Here is a 19,999-nt window from a genome sequence, read left to right as displayed (position 1 = left end):
AGACATCATTACTCCCAGTTATCTGCAATCAATAAAATGAGAATCTCTGATGTCATGTTCACCTATGCCCTATTTTTCAGATCCAGACTGGCTATTAAAATGTTAGTGCAATGCTAACCCTTAAATACTGGTTCAATGTATGATCACATCTGTCTACCTACTGTGGAACAAAAATTTGTTGTTAAACACTTCACTTTGATTTGAGGCAAAGGCAAGGGTGGTGTTCCAATGCCAGATCTTAAATTATACTTTTTGGGCTTGTGAACTGCATCCAGTGTGGCAGTGGATTACCCCATCAGCTGACGCTCCCATGTGGTTGCTGGTAAAGCCTAATTGGGTATCTCCAAGTTCTGTGCCCACCCTCCTATTCTCCAGTATTAAGCTTTGAGCTTCAAAGATGGGTCCACTAGGTACTAACACTTTGGAAATATGGCAAGGTGCCTTGGCCTATATCTAGCCACCACCCATTTACTCCTATTTTTCACAAGCCTGCTCTGAGCATTAAAAGGTGGTCATATTGTGTTGCATCTCTGGTTTAGCAAAGTCATTCTCACAATGGGTGGCATATTTGATGAATCAGGCCTTTGAATGTTCCAATCTCTAAAACCTTCCTTTCTTATATATCCCCTCAACTTCCCTTTCCTTTTACTTACAGCCGGTTATTAAAGCTTGTGAGGTTTCCAATCTCTTATGCCCTTCCTTCTGTGTATAATATATCATTTAATCTGTCCCATATTCACAAAGAAGTGTCAAAATTATGTGCAAAGCTTTGTAAGGTATTTTATAACCCATTATTAATCACTGAGATTTTTCCCTCTGCTTCTTTTATTTCACAGATATTACGTTTTTGAAACCTTTGGTAACATTGGTATCAAGAAATCAATTATTAAAAAACGACTGGTTGCCTTTGCCTGTCACTGAAAATCTCACAATTGCTTTTCTCTTTCCATCTAGAATTCTTCCATTTTTTGAAGTGGTCTTTTGGAATCGTCGGTGGAAATAAATGGACTGATAAAGTACACCTGGTTCAACCTTAGCCCTTAGCTTTTCTTATTAATAATAGGGTTGGGTGCTGAGCTGTTCCATCGCTTCCTAGTCCTCATATGTTCCTTTATTCTTTTTGCTGTTGTTCTCAATTTGAATGTTGCAGCCTTGGGTTGGTATTGAACACAGGGTTTTATTTTAATGTTTGTCAAATACTTTAAAGTGTTGGCTTTTGATTTCCAATAGATGTTTGAATGCTGAACTCATGTTTGAAAATGCGGCTTTGTAATGCAGGCAGATGAAGTTAAAAGTGTGATTTGGGGAATTGTGCTTATTATAAATTTAGAATGTGCCCATGTTTAGAGAAATCAGGTAGTCGATGAGGAGATCATTCTTTATAAACCTTGTGCTGTAATCTACACAAGTTTTCACACATTAAAATTTAATCCCTACATTGTATAATATATTTATGAACTCCGGTAATAGTTTATGTAAATGATAGTTAGGTAGCTACTTGATTGCTTGATATACCACTATTTAAGTATTTTATATTCAATTACCAAAAAAGACTCAATATTTTTCACCTGAATATTGGGGGTACTTTTTATTAAAAACTGTGGAATGCAGTTTGTTTTTGCAATGATACCAAATTCTGTGAAATTTCATTGGGATTGGTATCAAATACAAATATTCTGGTATTGTGACATCACTACTAAGGGGCTTCATTTCAGTCCTTATGCCATTGTTGGGGGGGATTTGCTAACAAACCGACCAGATGTGGTACAACTGATTTTCATTAAATTTTGTAGCTTGCATTTGGTCCAAATTAAAAGTATGCCTTTTTTTTTCTTTAAAAAAAAAAACCCACACACATTAATAGTGATTTAGTCATTTTGGAATAATGACATTTTGTATGTATAATACTGTATAACTGAACCAACTTAAAAATACAGGATATATGCCATTTAAAAAAAAAATTTATTAGGAAGGGCGATTATATGAATGGGGAAATACATCACACAGGCGAGTTGAACTTCATGATATTTTGCACCCATATTAGAGTAACTACAACTTAAAGTCTAGACTGGGGTCTCCAACTCCAGTCCTGAAGACCTTCTGTGGCTACAAGTTTTCACTCTAACTTTTTTCTTAATTAGTAACCAGTTTTTGCTGCCAATTAACTATTGTCTTTTTTTTAATTGACTTTTCTTGAGACTGACCACTGAAATTATTCTTTTTTCCTTAAACGGCACAAACATAAATTTGATGTGAAGTGAGCCAAGATGACCAACTAAGTTGGGGCCTCAAACTCCAACCATCATTCAGTTTCTTAACTTGAAGCCAATTGTCGTTGCTAATTAAACTTATTTAATTCCAATGTGCTCATTCTGCCATGGCAGACATTTCCAAAACTGTTGATTTTCTTTAAGAGCACTGTGAAAATGTTTTGTGGACCCGAGCAGATCAACATTACTGAGGCCTTCACCTTTCTTTATTTTCAGTTATTGTGTGGTAGATGCAGGGTATTGTTTATGTGTTGGTTCATTTTGTGTCTTAATATTGTTTGGTTGCTAACAAAGGAAAAAAAAATAATTAAGGGGCCTGAGTCTTAAGTTGTGCATCAATTATAATTAAGGCAGTGTTAATTAGCAGCAAAGTCTGGTTTAAGAAAAGGGTTAGAATGAAAACCTGCAGCCACAGTAGCTCTCCAGGGGCCTCATGTATAACGCCGTGCGTAGAACTCGCACTATAACATGGCGTAAGCACAAAAGCCGAAATGTGTTTACGCACAGAAAAATCCAGATGCAGGAATCTGTGCGCATCTAACTTCCACGTTCTTCCGCTACATAAATCCCGATCAGAGTGAAAACTAACGCTCGTGCACGCGCATTATGTAACGCCCTAACTCCTCCCAGAATTACGCCTCTTTGAATATGCAAATCAATATAAATCGCCCTTAAGCTCAGGTGAAAAGACAATGGGAAAAGCACGGGGGAAAATAAAACGATTTAAGCGAATATCAAGTGGAGGCAAAGGAAAAATATACTATTTGTTTAATTAAACCGTGGTATAATCAACAAAAGGAAGTTGATCGAGTGACATAGCGTGTTGGAGAAACTTGAAAGCTCAGATATCCGTCACCGTGAAAAGGCGAGTCGTAGCCTACCGTCTGAGTGTCATATGAAAGCTTTTTAGGGTACAGAGAAAAAAAAGGCACAGTGGGGGAAAAAAAGCACGAAATGACAACTTCAATCTCGAAATTTCCACTTTAATCACGTAGTTTATTTTGTCATTAAAGTAGAACATCATAAACGTCATCTTAAAATCATTTACTTAACCAGTTTCTCAAATCACATCGTAATTAAAGTAGCACGTTAAATGCTTTGTTTTGTATTTGATCTTCTATGTGATCTGTGTGTGTGAATCACTACTTGCTTCTTAAACCGGCTCTCTTCATCCGACTGTACACAGAATCCATTACATTTGTGATATTACAGCTCTCTGAATAACTAAAATACTGTGATGTATACGTGATATCATTAAGAGTTAAAGCACGTTATTAAACATGGGTTTTACAGCGCAGCGATTGTGCACGACCATCGATGAAATTATTTATTGCAGCAGTACAATCAGGGGCGGCTCTAGGTTTGTGGTGGCACTGGGCAGAAAAAGAATCGGTGGCTCCTTCGCCCGCCAATGTCAGTGAGGTAGCTTATTCACGGCGGATGGCCATGTCCGTTGCAGACACTAGCCGCCTCGTGCTCATGACACAAGCATTTAACTTTTGTCGAAATTTGCCGCTGCATTTTTAGCTGTGTCGTTATTTTCTCTTTCTGTTTTATATTCAATATGTATTGGCGTAGCCATGCAGTTCTTGCTTTTCTTTCTCCAAGTAACCGATTGCCACACAATCAGCTCTGTAATAGATGTTAAGCCATCTGTAAACTTAGAGCGCTGATTCTTTAAAAAGTTTAAGGAACATTGAAATATCTTCGTAGTACAGGTTTAATTATTCTATCCTTCACGCCAGTCCCAGTGAAGAATATAGATTTAAATGAAGTTAAAGTTTTACCTGTATAATATAATAAACATATTTTCCTGCATTTCATCTTAAAAATGATATTGTCATCATATGTAAATACGCGCTTTATAAAGTGGCGCAGGTTGTGTAACATTATAACTGTAGTGCAAGTTTACAGGGAGGTATTTGTACTTATAAGTACAAACAGTTCTACAAGGAGCAGTGATTGAGTGCGTTTATAGTTCTTGGGATGAAACTGTTTCTGAACCGCGAGGTCCGTACAGGAAAGGTTTTAAAACGTTTTGCCGTGGCTGAGGTAGCGTGTGCCTGATGCTGTATACCGATAATTCTCTTTCCGAACAGCTGCTGCTGTGATTCACACTCAGATACAGTGATATAAATACTCCGAGTGCTGCAGTGAGAGTAATATGGAAAAAGATGATCCGCTGTGGCAACTCCTAACGGGAGCAGCTGAAAGAAGAAGGTGCAGTGAGAGTAACAACGCTAAAGCAGTTATTGTATTTGGAATACTATGGCTATTCCCTGGACCATTATATTGTTACAAGTTAATTACAATCAGATGCGTTACAATAATAAACAATATGCGGTTAGTTTCAGTGTATTTATAAAGCCGCGTCAGGAAAATAATGAGTAACCACACAGGAACAGTAGCACTGCTTTGACGCTGGGTGCCGCCAGTCTGCAAAACCGTGCGGAGAACTTGCGTACGACAAGGTATGAGGTACCGTGGAAAAGTGCGTGGATTTACGGCAAGTGTAGGTTTTATACATCGCGATTTGAACGTGGAAAAGTTCTTACGCAACATTTCTGTGCGTACACACCGTTTATACATGAGGCCCCAGGACTGGAGTCGGAGACCCCTGGTCTAGACCTTATTGCCTTTCAAAAGTTCCCATTAATAAATGAAGTTGTAATTGAGGAGGCCACATAACCAAGTCCATGTTATCAAATCAAGATGGTTCATCCGATTATAATAAAATTAGCATATTGGCTAGGGACTTTCAAAAATTTCTTTGGAGTGTTGTAATGGAAGGTTTAACACCACAAAAAGCCACATATTACTCCAAAACAGTTCATGAAATTTTGTCTGAGTATTAAAGTTAATCCAACTTAACACAAGAGCTTATGAATCAGGGTTCAATGGAGGGAATGACATAAAATCAGATAGTTTTGCCTAACCTACATGCTGTATCAATTATTCAACCAGCAATCCAGTTTATTAATTTAGTATTAAACATCTATTAGTGAAACCACAGAAAAATAGTAAACATCAAGAAGTAATTTTCATGGTTTCAACCCAGAAAGGAGTTACTGCATTTACAGAACACAATCCATACAGAGAACAAATACTCGAATCATGAGAGCAAAGAAATTTATAGTTATCAGAGAGACAGTGTAAATGATAGATGAGACACTTGAATTTAAACCAGCATTGAAATTGGGTCAACCTGTCATTCAGATATACCTAGCCATTTCAGGTCTTTCAGCTCACAGCTGATAAATGATCAAAGGTTTTAATGCCACTTAGTGTAGACTAATTTTTTTGTGTGTGCCCCACCTTTAGGTTATGTAATTTTCTTTTCCAAGCTGTGGAAATAGCTGCAAACCTTGCTGTATAAACGGGAAACAGAGGTAATGTACCATTTCCATAGTTTTGACATACTTAAATTTGATATTCTTGCTTGAATTCAAAATAAGTTAGTCTTTTCTACATCAGCCTCACCTGGTACTATCTTGTACAATTTTGTTTTTGACTCATTTTTCAGCTTTAGACAAAAGTTAAGAAAAAAAAAAGTTTTATTCACTGTCTGAAACTATATATATATATATATATATATATATATACTTACTTTAGCATATGCTTTGCTCCCATACATTTGATGTCATAGGACATTGTATACATTTCATAAAATGTTGCTTTGATGTTAAGGCATCCGATAAAATCCTTGGGATTTAATTTGTATAGGTCAAATGTAACCTTTGCAATTCCTTTTTTCTTAGGATGTCGAGTACTAGAGACAGTCTGTAAGAAAGAGAGACACAAACAGGGAAAAGAAGTTACCAAAACACATTCTGAACTATGTAATGAATTGTTTATAAATACTGCATTTTCTAAAGACTTCTAATTACAATAAAACCTTCAAACTACACAACAGCAGTTGTATACAAACCTGTGTGAGGAGGGGGAAGCCCACAAGAGAGGTTTGGTAGTGCAGATTTTGTGTGTGGTTTTTTTTTTTTTTAAGGATTAGCAGAAACAAACAAAAGCCTTACAATTTACCAATAGTGTCCATTTAGAAACACTAAATGGTTTGCTTTCAGAAAACATGCAATCCATATTTCAAAGATACTTCTTTGTGATAAAAATGAAAGGTCTTTTACTGAGGAAAGAATCTGTGTTCCCCTACAGTTAGTGATGTAGGTGCAGTTTTCGTGTAAATGACAGGACCTGTAAGATATGCTACAAAGCTAATTAGAAAGGATTTAGTGTAGAATATCATGAATAATCTGAAAGTAAAGCATGTCTGTACCCATTTAGCATAATACTGCCCTTCAGCAATAATGTTTTGGAAATGCACAAACTTTCACTTTTGTCATATCAACATATAGCTGCAAAAAGGAAGCTAGCTACCAGAAACCGTGCCCCTGACAGTGAAGGATGGCTGCATATATAAAATGAACTGGTAAGCCAGACCTCTTTAAAATGAGAGTCTCACAAAATAAATCGTACTTTTGCAAAATGATGTGGACATCCACTTTTCCAATGTACATTAAAATCTCATTATATAAATTAATATACAAGAAAATTCTTGGGGTATGCCATAAATATTAATAAAATCTTCAAAAAATATTTGAAGAGATCAGGGTATTTAAAGGAGATCTGCCTACACCAGATGTGAACGTGAAGTAAAAGTAGACTCCTATACATGCGACTTTGTGGACATCTGCAACAAAGCATTAAACAATCGGGCACAATTTATAACTAGACATACAATGAGTTCACTGTATGTAGTATGGGTGAAGTGAAACTGCCTAATCAGTGAACAAATTTTTGCAGGATTTTCTGAAATATACAATAATAGTGTTTGTATTTCATTAAAAAGTGAAAGGTTAAAAGCCTTGCATGGTTTACCACTGTATTACAGTAATTTTTTTCCCCTAAATTTTAAGCTTTTAGGATAATTGAGACACACTTATACAGCATACTGTTTAAGAAAAACCAAGCACTGTATAACGAATCACTTACTACAAGAAAAAAAAAAAACCCACACCACTTCTCCATTACTCAGAATCAAAACATGCAAATATAAAGAAATAAAAGCAGTTATTTGAGCTTATCAATTTATTAAAAGAAAAAAAGACAAAAAAAAAAACACAACAATATTTTAGAATGTAAAAATAAAACCTAAACTTGAAAAGGCGCTTACAAATTTAAAATTACAGGTTCTGCAACCTTCATTTCCACAATTTTGATATGAGCATAATATTTGACTAATTTTTTATTTAAAATTGATTTCCTTTCAGACAAGTTTTATAAAAACTAAAATGTTGGATGCACCAACTGGCCAATAAGATAATGAAAAAATTTGACAAAACAAAATTAAAAGGAACTATATATATATATATATATATATATATATATATATATATATATATATATATATATATATATATATATATATATATATATATATATATATATATATATATATATATATATATATATATATATATTTCTCTATGTATGTATGTATGTATGTATGTACCCTAGCAGATCTCCATCTCTTTCCTTCCTCTAGCAACATGAAGAGGGTATTCATTTCCAGAGACTGAAAGAATTCCTCATTATCCACAACTGTTCCATCTTCTTCCAGCACCAGTGTGACAGATCTTGTTCTGTGTGGCAAAGCAGCAAGTGCCTTTATAATTGAAATAAAAAAATATATATTTATTTTAAGAATTCACATCTTTGTTTCAAGACTTCTCTTTCCAAATTCAGAAACTACCAATTCTTTTTAATATTTGTAATGTGAATAGCATTACAAGTACACCTTCCTAGTAAATTATTTTCATTCAGTGTATATGTAAATAGTCTGTCAGGAACTGGCTGAAGCTTCCATCTCTTCCCATCTGTATGTGCTGCTATGGAATATAAATTTCATGGCAGTAATCCGAGGAGAGGCAAAGGAAAGAAAGGGGAGCTCAGGTGGTGGTGTTGCTCCAACATTGTGTAGCTTATACAAAGGGCACAACTTGAGTCTTTCCAGTGTCCTGTAATTCAAGTGTGTCTAAACAAATTTTCCTAGTATTTTTTTCTGCTTGGTCAATTGGTTTCATAGTGTTTAATGGTTTGATCTTTTACTATTCTTTTAGGATTACAGACATTGAATAAACCAATTTGTGTTTACCTTTAAGTAATGTTTGCTGTGGTACAAAGTTAAAAATCTGATACATTTAGATGTGTGTGTCAAATCAGCATGCACTCTAAAAAGAAACATTAGACTATTATATTTATAACATAATGTTGCTATCCACACTTGAATGAAAATATCATGACCACAGTCTCTGCTGTCATCACATTAAACTAGACTAACTTGTAATAATGTCATGAAGTTTAATCTTCAAATTTACGATACTAATGGCCAAAAACTTTTGTTTAAAAAAATAAAAATTCACATAATCTTTATTACATTTAAAGCACACAAAGAAAACACAAAATTAAAAATCTACCCACTTTACTAATAAGGTCATCCAGTGTTCCAGCTACAACCCCCTTTCTGCAGCTTCGGTCAGAAGTACATACTCTGAAGGGTCGTAATTGCACCTCTGGATAATACAGAACTCGTCGGCTGATTGAGGAGCCCACTGAAGTCACAGACCTGTAAATGAGAAGGCATTTGTCAGTTTAAAAAAAACAAAAAAACAACAAAAAACACCACCACATATATTTAACACTCAGAATTAATATTTTTAAAACAATTTCTTTTAGTTTAATTTTCACCTTGCTTTCAACTTATATTCATGGCCGTTGAACTGTTGCTTCTAGTTGATACATGACTGTCATTGCTTAACATACACAAAAAGCATAATTCATTTGATTTAGATTTTTCAGTTTATAACAAAATGGTTTTTTTTTTTTTATTTTAACATGGAGTTTTGGATTATGTTCAACTAAAACATCTTTCCATTTATATACCAAAAAAGTGTGATTCCGGTAATGTGTGTGTGGGGCAGGGATTATAGTACACTCTAAGCAGGAACAGTAAGCTTGAGATAAATGGGGGGATGGATGGAAATTAAGGTCTTCTTTGAGGAGGATTTTGCATGAAGTGTTGGAAATGCACGGCATGGTGGTGCAGTGGGTAGCGCTGCTGCCTTGCAGTTAGGGGACCTGGGTTCGCTTCCCGGGTCCTCCCTGCGTGGAGTTTGCATGTTCTCCCCATGTCTGTGTTGGTTTCCTCCCACAGTCCAAAGACATGCAAGTTAGGTGCATTGGCGATTCTAAATTGTCCTTAGTGTGTGCGTGTTTTCGGTGTGCGTTTGCCCTGCGGTGGGCTGGCGCCCTGCCCAGGATTTGTTTCCTGCCTTGCGTCCTGTGTTGGCTGGGATTGGCTCCAGCAGACCCCCCCGTGACCCTGTAGTTAGGATATGGTTGGATAATGGATGGATGGATGTTGGAAATGCCTAAGGCAGAAGCATGTGTGCGCGCTGAACGTCTAGGAGACTGCAAAATTGATACTTTACAATTTGGATGTTTTCAGGCATTCGCACATGTCCAAGGATGGCCTGGAGATTTTCTGTTCAATGTTGTACCGTTCTGTCTAAATTTAGCCACCCACTGAAGAATTTTTTTTGACAATTTGGGATGTCACTGTTAAGAGGAATGCTGAAGTGCATTCGGGAGGTACTTTGTGTAAGGACAATAGATTTGTTGTTTTTGAAGAACACTCCAACAGCGAAAGCATGGTGCACACTGGGCCAAGGCACGTTGCCGACTGAAAAGTACAAAGTGATTGCCTATCAAAGAACCCCCACCCTAACCCACTCGGATGCCTCTACCTCAAGCAATGATCTTGTGAAATGTGGTACTTTATTTTTGGCTTTTTCAAAAATTTACTTCAAACAAATCGTATAAGACAGAAACACATTCCACACATCACTGGATAGAGGAAAGTTCAAAGTTTAAAAATTCAACTTCAAAAAGATTCAGATGACTTAATTTTTATGCAAAATGGTGCCCCACCTCATTTCCACTTGAAGGTCTGGCGTTACCTGAACACCACCATTCCAGGACGATGGGCTAGAAGAGGTGGACAAGACCTTGCTCATCATCTATGGCCTCCCAGGTCTCCAGACCTTACCCCTTGCAATTTTTATCTATGGGAGTACATTAAAGAAAAAGTGTTTGTTCTGCCTATGCCCAATAATCTTCAAGATTTGTGACATCGAATTGAGGAAGCTGTGAATTCAGTAATTAGGGACCAGTTGACATATGTGGCAAGAAATGGTCTACTACATTGACGTTTGTCATGCTACACATGGTGCTCATGTTGAGTGCATGCAACCCCAAGGACCATAGGACCAAATTTTGAACTTTCCTCAATCCAGTGATGTGCAGAATGTGTTTCTGTCTTATAGTTTTTTTGAAATCTGCTCTTTCATTTTGAATAGCCCTGTATTTATAAAAACACATTTACCATTTGGTATATATCACACACACACACAAAATTGCCATAGAAAAACAGAATAGCAAACTACAATGAATATCACTGAAGCTGCTTGCTTTCTAAGAAACACAGCTCATTGTCACTGCTGACCTAAATTTTTTTTTTCAGGGGTTAAAGTGGTTCTCAAACTTAGTCCTGAGGACCCATTGTGGCTGCTGGCTTTTGTTCCAACCAGATTCACAATCAGTGATAATAACAAAGCTCATTTGATTAACTGTTCTTTTTCTCTTAATCCACATTCAGAAAAGAACAGCAGTAAGATTTTTACATTAGTAAGACATTTACAAATATTTCTATTTTTGCTACAGCTTTAAATGCTTAACTCTCTTTTGTTGTTTCCTGACATTTTGCTCTTTTTCTGTTTAGTTTGTTTCCTTCATTGTATCCTAGTGATAACAATTAAAAACAAGCAGAGTAGACACCAGGCAAACAATACGGAATGATAAAAAACTGCAACAACTTCAGCATCACATCCACAAATTAGTAAATAATGGATTAAAGAACTAGAATACCTGGAAAAGCAGAATGAAAACCATATTGAAAATAGTTCAAGTTAAAAAATTATCCTCGTAATACAGCTTAGTACATTTTAATAAAAATTTACCAAACACAGAAACTGGGAAATAACAGCTTGGATTATTTAGGCTAGGAGTCCAAATATAAACAAGAATCATTTGGAACAAAAACCTGAAGTCACAGTGGATCCCCAGGACTGGGTTTGGAAACAACTAGGTTTGAGCAAATTGTTAGATCAGTGCAAAAAACCAGTCCTAAAAACTCATTTGAAAATTAAGCACTGATTGTTGATAGTGTTGTATTCACTTCAAGCAAATTACATAAATATGGGAATCCGAGAAAATACTGTAAATTCTCAAACACTGAAGCTAAAAATATAAATTAATGTTTAAATATAAATTAATGTAATGTTGGAGAGTGGATCTTGGATTTTCATAAATAATTTTTTAAGAAAATCTTTTTAATTCAAAAAATATATTAACAACAATCTGGAGTTAAACCTCGCTTTCCCCAAAGTAGAGTCTAGTATAGTATTTTAGTATGTAAAGTAAATCAATTAATACAAGTTTGCTAGTCAGTATTCTTTACTCCTCTTAATTTTTGCTCTCTCCTTTTTCTAGATGTAGGCTATGGTTCTAAAGGATTACATACTGACATATCAACTACATTTTCAACAGCTGCAGCTCAAATGCTGATGAGGGGCAAGAAGACAAATAATTTTTGTATATAAAATATTGGTGGATATACTACTGTAAATACACATACGTACATAACTACATACAATATATAAACATTCAATTCCAGTGACATTAGAAATATATTAGTTTTTCTAAACCAAGCAACTGACACAATGTCATCCAAAGGCTCAGTTTCCAGCATCATACTTTGCTACTCAACACCATACTTCAAGAAGTGTCAATCTCTTTGTGCTTGCAATGAGTGAAGTGCTGTATGATATTATCTATGGAATCTCTTGCCGACTGCACCAACTCTTTCAATCTCATTTTCATTCTCATCATGTATTAATGTTTTGCAGGAAACATTTAGTTCTGAAATTAAAACTGTACTTTAATTATCCAATGTATTTAAAAAAAAGGTGTAAATTGGCCTTGCAAACAGTAAGTCAGTGGGAACAATTATGCAATAAAAGACAACACAACTCTAACTCTTGATTGCCAAACTGTATCATTACCAATAAAGACTATTACTTTTTTTTTTTTTTTATAAACTCAACAATGAAAAATGCAAGGTCCAGGAATGGTTGGCAGACTTAAGTTTGATGCCTGAAGTGGTCAATTTTACAAGAGAACAGTGACATCTAGTGGATGCTGACATCTATGCAGCGTTACTTATTTTTGAAGTTTCAGGAAGCTCAATGCAGTCACAGAATGAATGAGAAGCCTCCGTTCATTTATTGGGATTGTGGAGGATACTGTATTAACAAAAGCAATTCATCTCGCCATCTTTTCAACTCCTCTGACAAATGTCTGACATTAAAATTATCAAAATCTGCATCAGATCAGTCACCTCCTCTCTATCAAGGCACACATGAATCTATTTCTTTACCAACTCCATTATGGGATAAAAATGGTGATAATGAAAGATTGTGTATATGTGTGCGTATTAGCTTTTTTTTAATAATAATAATAATCAGCAAAATGTCCCTAATTGGCCTCTGAATCTCTCCTGCCTTGAACACAAACCATTTCCAGACATGACTTCTGCAGTTTTTTCTTTGACACTTGTTAATGCAGTGCTGTATCATCATCATGATCACTAGGAGCCATTTCCATACAGTTTTTACTTACACCATATATATATTATTTGTCCTTCTCAAATAATTTGTCTACTTGTAGACAAGCACAAGTGTGAGAACTACTAACTTGGTACTACTGATACTGTATGAAGGCTTGTGCCATTAAATCATTTTAATTTTGGTGTTGACTCCAATTAGCTGTGAACCACCCAATCTCAAACAGATTGCACAGGTGGTGAAACTGCTGTGGGGATAAGGCTGCCGGTATCTGTGGTATCCGGGGTGAATTTCTCCAGGCTGGTGGTAATGCTGTCCTCCTGGCATTGCAAGCAATCTTTGCTTCCATTTGGGAGACTGGTATCATCCCAACTGACTGGAAAACGGGACTTGTCATCACAATCTGGAAAGGGAAGGGTGATCGCCTGGATTGTAGCAACTACAGGGGGATAACACTGCTTTCTTTGCTGGGTAAGGACCTTGCTAGGGTCGTCCTCAATAGGATCCATGATCACTTGCTCACCTACCAGCAACCGGAACAGTCTAGTTTTACACCTAAGTCTAACATTGACAGCATCCTGGCACTAAAGAGTTCTCATGGAGCGCAAACGAGAATATTGGCAGTTTCTTTGCAGACTTTGTCGATTTTCAGCATTCAACTCAGTTGATTGAGCTGTCCTGTGGGACATCCTGAGGGTTTGCGGGATCCCCTCGAGGTTGCTGGATATCATGGCCGACCTGTACACTGGTACTTTACGTGCTGTGCATGGAGGCAGGACCTCAGTGTTTTTCCCAGTTGATTCTAGGGTTCGTCAGGGGTGTGTTCTTGCTCCTACTCTGTTCAATGCTTGTACGGACTGGGTGTTGGGCAAGGTCATGGGGTCCACCAACTGTGGGGCATCTGTTGGTGAAGAAAGATTCATGGATCTTGACTTTGCTGACGATGCTGTGATCTTCACAGAGTCAATGGAGGCTCTGATCGGGGTGCTCAAGAGACTGAGTGAGGAGTCTGAGTGTCTGGATAAAAACCAAGATCCAGGCCTTCAAACACCTCTTGGGCACAGCCATCAGCAGTTTCTCGGTCTGCGGAGAGAGTGTTGAACTTGTTAAGAGGTTTACTTACCTTGGCAGTGACATTCATGTCTCTAGTTACTCTTCCTATGAAGTCAGTAGATGGATTGGGAGAGCATGGGGGGTCATGAGGTCGCTGAAAAGGGATGTGTGGTGCTCCTAATATCTATGCAAAAGGACAAAGGTCCAAGTCTTTAGAGTCCTGGTGCTTCCTGTCTTGCTGTATAGTTGCGAGACATGGACGCTATCCAGTGACCCGAGATGAAGACTGGACTCCTTTGGTACTGTGTCTTTCTGGAAAATCCTTGGGTACCATTGGTTTGACTTTGTGTCGAATGAGTGGTTGCTCATGGAGTCCCGAATGAGGAACATTACCTGCATTATGAGGAATCGTCAGTTATTGCACTACGACCATGTGGCACGTTTCCCCGAGGGTGATCCACCTCGTAAGATCCTCATTGTTGTGGACTTGAGTGGCTGGACCAGGCCAAGGGGTCGCTCACGAAACACCTGGTTGCGGCAGATAGAGGGTCATTTCTGGAGGGTGGGACTGGACCGCATGTCTGCCTGGGGGGTTACAAACCGGGATCCCAAGCCGTTTCCTCATGTAGTGGGTGCGGCAACACACTGTACCAGTACATGCTCCCCAACTTGACTTGGTACCAAAGTATGGTTCTTGTGACATCTCCACAACACAGTAGATCTTCATAATAACAAAGCACTAATTAACCAACTAACCATTAAAATGTTTCATGCTGTTCCCTCACAGGGTTTATGCCAGCCTGACCACTAATCATAATATCTGCTTTATGAGAAACCAGAATAACCCAACACAACCTAAGAGAAATAGCTTTGTTTAAAATGTACTAATTAATTTTAAATTAGCCTGCTCTTGTTAAACGTTATTTATTTGGAACATTTAATATATTAATACACTATATATACTGTATATATCAGGCTAAGATAATATTCTCAGTTAACTATAACCTTTTAACTGCTGAGGCTCTGCATTGTAACTCTCTTGAGAAAAAATACTATAGTGAAACTAGAACAGTGTGCATGTCATGCCAGTGGGGAAGATAAAACCAGACTGCAAATCTCTGAACTTGCAGCATTTCAAACAGCAGCTCAGGAATGCAGCTAATTAATATTAAGTTGACAAGAGAACTATCAACAAAATTACACAAATTGTGTGTGTACTATGGGTTCAATTAAAAGACACTGTGCTCATAAACATAAAAGCACTTCAGACACTTTCTAGAGACCATCTGTGTAAAGAATATGCACAATAGCCAGATCTTTCAAAGATAAAATTAGTGGTGTCACACTTCCAGACATCAGGTTTGCCTAGGGCTGGGACTACAGAAGAGAATACTCATTACATTGACCCATAAAACCATTTCTATTAATACTCCCCCAAACCCCAACCCACTACTCCACAAGCTGTTTGATTCTCTAAAGATGACAAAGCAGCGATAGCACTGAAACAAAAAGTAAAGACCTTTAAACAGCTGCCATCTGTTTTGTGTGTCTAAAAAGGAACAAATGAAACATTAGCATGAGCTATTGTGCACAAGTGTCTCAAGAAATTAACTGGTATGTAGAACTGGAGTGTCTAAAGTTTAGATAGAGGCTGACGCTAACATTTGTACACATTTGACATGAGTAAAGGACCTTGTTCCAAACAAAAACAACTGCACCCATTTGACAGTTTTTGGTGTTATACTAAATAAAAGGTTGGCAACTTATGGATTATAATCATAAAACTTTTCAGAGGGTTAAGAAATGTTCTTATGAAAATGCAAACACTTCTAGTGCACTGATACAAGGAATGCACAAATGGGAGTGGCCCTCTTACAATATGTATCGGTAACACAATAAATACCGCAATGGCTCATTACCACACTTGTCTGAAAATACCTTTAGTAGCACGTGGGGCATTGTTAGAATGAGCAACTCAACATGTAAAGGGGTTCAGAAATGGCAGTATTTTAACTGTCTGTTGGCTGTTGTTACTTGCAGATCAATTTGGCAAAATCAGGCATTATAAAAATTGGTCTTTTCCATTTCTTTTTTTTCCTCTCAAAAACAACATATCTATATTAAAAAAAAATCTTGGACATCTAATCCAACAATGTAGAAGAAAATGCATACAGATACTCTATGTCACTTGCATTTCAAAATTGGAACCTAAGGGCAGATAAGGGATGACAAATTGCCTGTTCCTCCAGTTTAAAACCAAAAACGTCTTGCTGCTTTGGATAACAGCAAAAACTATTACACTGTAACAACTCTGCCTTGTATAGTAATAAAAAAAAATCCAACTACAATACTATTACTTACATGACATCATTTTCAAGATACTAAAGCATAGGTAAGTAAAAGCATAAATAAGTAAAAGGCACTCAAAGCCACCAGTATAGCAGAGCAAAAAACATGGAAGTCAGACATTTGGACCAAATTTTACTGGTTTTAGATTTGTATGGAAAGGAGTCAATCAGCTGAACTACTGGCATTGTAACAAATATTTAAAGATCAATGGACACAAATCAAATAGATCTGACTTGCTGTGATGTATTTGTTTAACACTCCTCAGCAAAACAAAATTATGCTTCAGAGAGAAGCAAGGTGTTCTCCTTTCTAGCATTGACTAAGAAAAATATGGAATAATCTTGATGAATGTCTTTGGCTCACCAGTTCAAACCAATTCCCAATTACTATGTGTTTATTGGGGTGTCAAGTGCTTTCAGCAAGGCAACAATAAATTCATCAAGCACATTCAGAACATAAGGGCACAGAAACACATGAGAATGTTCTCAATGGCCAAGTCAAAGACGAAATACAAACTCCATGGAAGTACTATGGGAAATCTGAAGCCCGCTACATGTTCAGATCAGCTCTAGCCATTCTGGACAAAGCAGTGAAATCCTCCTAGTCTATATAACTATTCTTCTCTTAAGGAAGATTGCAACCAGTATAAGCCATAAATACATTCTTAAGCAATGCACCCATCACATTTTGCCCCAATATCTATCCACTGCTAACCGTATATTTTACTACAATATTGTTCATCCTATTTTTCTTGACAGGATTTAAAATCCAAATACAATTAAGTAAAAGCATTGGTAACCTTCATCTCATCTTAGTAATTAACCTTAAAAGTGGTCAGCAGATCTCCAAAATGAAAAGGTTAGGAGGATCTAAAAACATTAACTTAATCTTCTCAATAACCCTAAACAGATGGTATATTTAAAAAGCCTACAGGATCCTACCTATCACAAAGAAGCCCCAACAACCAAAAAGCAACAGGCATTTTAAATCCCAAGTGTGCCACCCAGAATGATCCTCGCATCAAATGGAGGAACTGCAAGTCGACCCAGGGAGAAAGACACAACATTTATTACTTGATAATGAACCTAAACCTAAATCTGCACTGTGGTGAACATAACAGAACCTGACAGCAGTGCTAGGCAGGCAGGAATTAATAAAACCTGAACAATCATAGAGCCTACAGGATGAAGAGCATAGAAGAATGAAAAGCAATTTGAAAAGGGTTTACCTGCAAACAAATAATTGTTCATTTAAAAGCACCTGCTATAAAGGCTACTATTTTAGTTATACAGTACTTACTAAAACCAACTCAAAACTAACAATTCAGTACCCACACCAAGTGTGGCATGTGTGCATAAACATAAATCTATGCTTTTGTTTTAGCATCGCATGGTCACAGGTAGCTGCATCTCTGCAGCTTCTGGTAAAAGGCAGAGACTCACTCCTAAAAGGGAAGCTAGGATCAACTCATGACTCACAGCACTTCTTGAGATTAATTCAGAAGTACCACTTAAATGAACGTGCATGTTTTTGGAATTGGCAATGCCAGGAGAAACGCATCAAACACACATAAAGTGACCAACCAAACTCAGCTCTTCAGTGCCATAATAAGGAGTACCAACAACTGCACCACACCAGTAAATATATAAACCGGCTAAACTGCAGTTAAGATATTCTAATCTTTAAAAAAAAAACTCTTTACAATCTTCTTCCTTAAAACAAAGGGAAACAAGTATGAGTGTCTTTACACCAGTATCCAGACGGGACAGTAAGTGACCTGGGCACCTGCTCTGCAGTCTAAAAAAAGAGCCCAAAGCTGGCACTTTATAAAGCACATTTGAGCCTGTTTTGTATTTTTACATTTGCCTCCGATGACCCCCACACTGGTAAGGTTTTGAAACGGGTCATTCACTGACATTAAGCCATTTTACTTTAACTACATCTGTTGCAAGGAACAGCACAGGACACAAACAGCTGTGAAGAGACTTACAAATTCCCAATGGTATCTTTAACATGAAGCGCCCAGCAACTCTTCCCATCCCCACACTATACAGTATGTAGGTCTAAAGGGCCACATCGACACATGAGATCCACAAGACATGCCCGATTTGCAAAGGTTTGTCTTTCTATGACAAGTGTCAAAAAAGGACCTGCCATCAATGAATAGGCTATGCAGCCTTCATAGCAAAACCTCTGCTATGCTGCAGTGTATGGGGTTGAAAACTAATGAATGAAAACGTTCAAACGGTTAACAGTGTTAGAGGTTTTTAAAAATGTACATTACACTGAACACTTGTCATGTGTTGACCTGCACAGCACGCCATTGCCAAGAAAGGGTTCTCAAAAATAAACTATTATCTAATGTCTGGACAGTAGATCCGTCTATGACAGTGTGCACGTTTGCATTCTGAACACAGTTGTCTGAATGTGTGCTGAAAATGTTATGTCAGAACCACGCCTCAGTAACATTTTGCTTAAATTAACATCAGTATGTGACATTCTTTAAATGGGAGACTCACTGACATAGTAAGGGAGATGCGAATCGTTTGTAGATTTATTTTATAATTCAAATTTAAAAACGGAATAATTACGATGATCAGTGTTGTTCTTAAGGGCGAGTATTTTAATTATATGCGTGCAAGGACTGCAGTGCGATAAGGGCCTGTAATATCATACACCACTTCGATTTTACTAAACGCTAAACATGAAAATGACATTTTGTCAGAAGTCTTGATTGGATTTTAATAGATCAGCAGACTAACAGATAAAACCTCGACACATTGGAATTCTGCCCAAGGGCTTTCTTGACACGACGTCAAATGTTACTCCCGTGTCTTTATAGGTACTCGACAAGCATAGGTTCCTGATTAAAAATTATTAAAAAATTAGAAGAAGATACACACACGTTATTACAAACTCTTAAAGACATATCAGTAGATTCTGTGATAAGAAAATAAGCAAATCTGTATCATGAATTGCTTGCACGGTTTAAAGGCGCACGCTATGAATGCAAATGTTAATGTGGAAGAAAATAGATATTAGAATTTCTACATCCAAAATCGCCACAGAACGCAGAAAAACGCGAATTCATTCAAGAATCAAACACAGTTTTGCCCCCTTTACTAAACTGCTCGTCAATCTGGAGAGTTTAATAGCCTTCGTCCCATTCAATCCAGGCTCTGACAGAAACCCGGAGGCCGAGTGACCGCAGCACCTTCTCGACTCACCTCATTAAAGACCTCGGCGACAGCGCGCTGGCACATTCTCTGGCGTAGCGCATCTCTTTTCACAAAACAATTAGACGTAAACCCTGCAGTCAATACCACCAAAATAATCCGTATAGCCGGCACTGATTAAACGAGCAGGTTAGAGCGGTCCACATGCAGGTGTTGCACACTGCTACTGGTTAATTAAAGAGCCGCAGCTCCTCCCTTTCGCTACACGTAAAGATAAACAAAACGCTTGTGTGACTAATACGGTTTCGGCACGAGGTGACTCGTTGAGGCGGGACTTATGTTGTTTTGCATTGATTGATTGGTCATTTAAGGAGTTTCTGAGTCGTTGAGGCGGGAC

General features: G+C 37.3%; 1 protein-coding gene across 1 annotated transcript in view; it reads right to left on the bottom strand.

Annotated features, from left to right (window-relative positions):
• cidea (cell death inducing DFFA like effector a) overlaps positions 1 to 19,926 on the bottom strand; it is a 28,433-nt gene extending 8,507 nt beyond the window's left edge. Inside the window, exons 1-4 of the mRNA XM_039754865.1 lie at positions 19,654 to 19,926; positions 8,763 to 8,907; positions 7,795 to 7,947; positions 5,878 to 6,050 (exon numbers count right to left, since the gene is read on the bottom strand). Of these exons, the coding sequence (XP_039610799.1) occupies positions 5,878 to 6,050; positions 7,795 to 7,947; positions 8,763 to 8,907; positions 19,654 to 19,706 (524 nt within the window). The 5' untranslated portion in view covers positions 19,707 to 19,926. The remainder of the gene's footprint in view (positions 1 to 5,877; positions 6,051 to 7,794; positions 7,948 to 8,762; positions 8,908 to 19,653) is intronic.
• Between the last annotated feature and the right edge of the window lie 73 nt (positions 19,927 to 19,999).

Source organism: Polypterus senegalus, chromosome 5 (genome assembly GCF_016835505.1).
Source record: "Polypterus senegalus isolate Bchr_013 chromosome 5, ASM1683550v1, whole genome shotgun sequence".
NCBI lineage: Eukaryota > Metazoa > Chordata > Cladistia > Polypteriformes > Polypteridae > Polypterus > Polypterus senegalus.
Note: the sequence above shows the minus strand (reverse complement) of the source record. Positions and strands in the feature narration are given on the sequence as shown.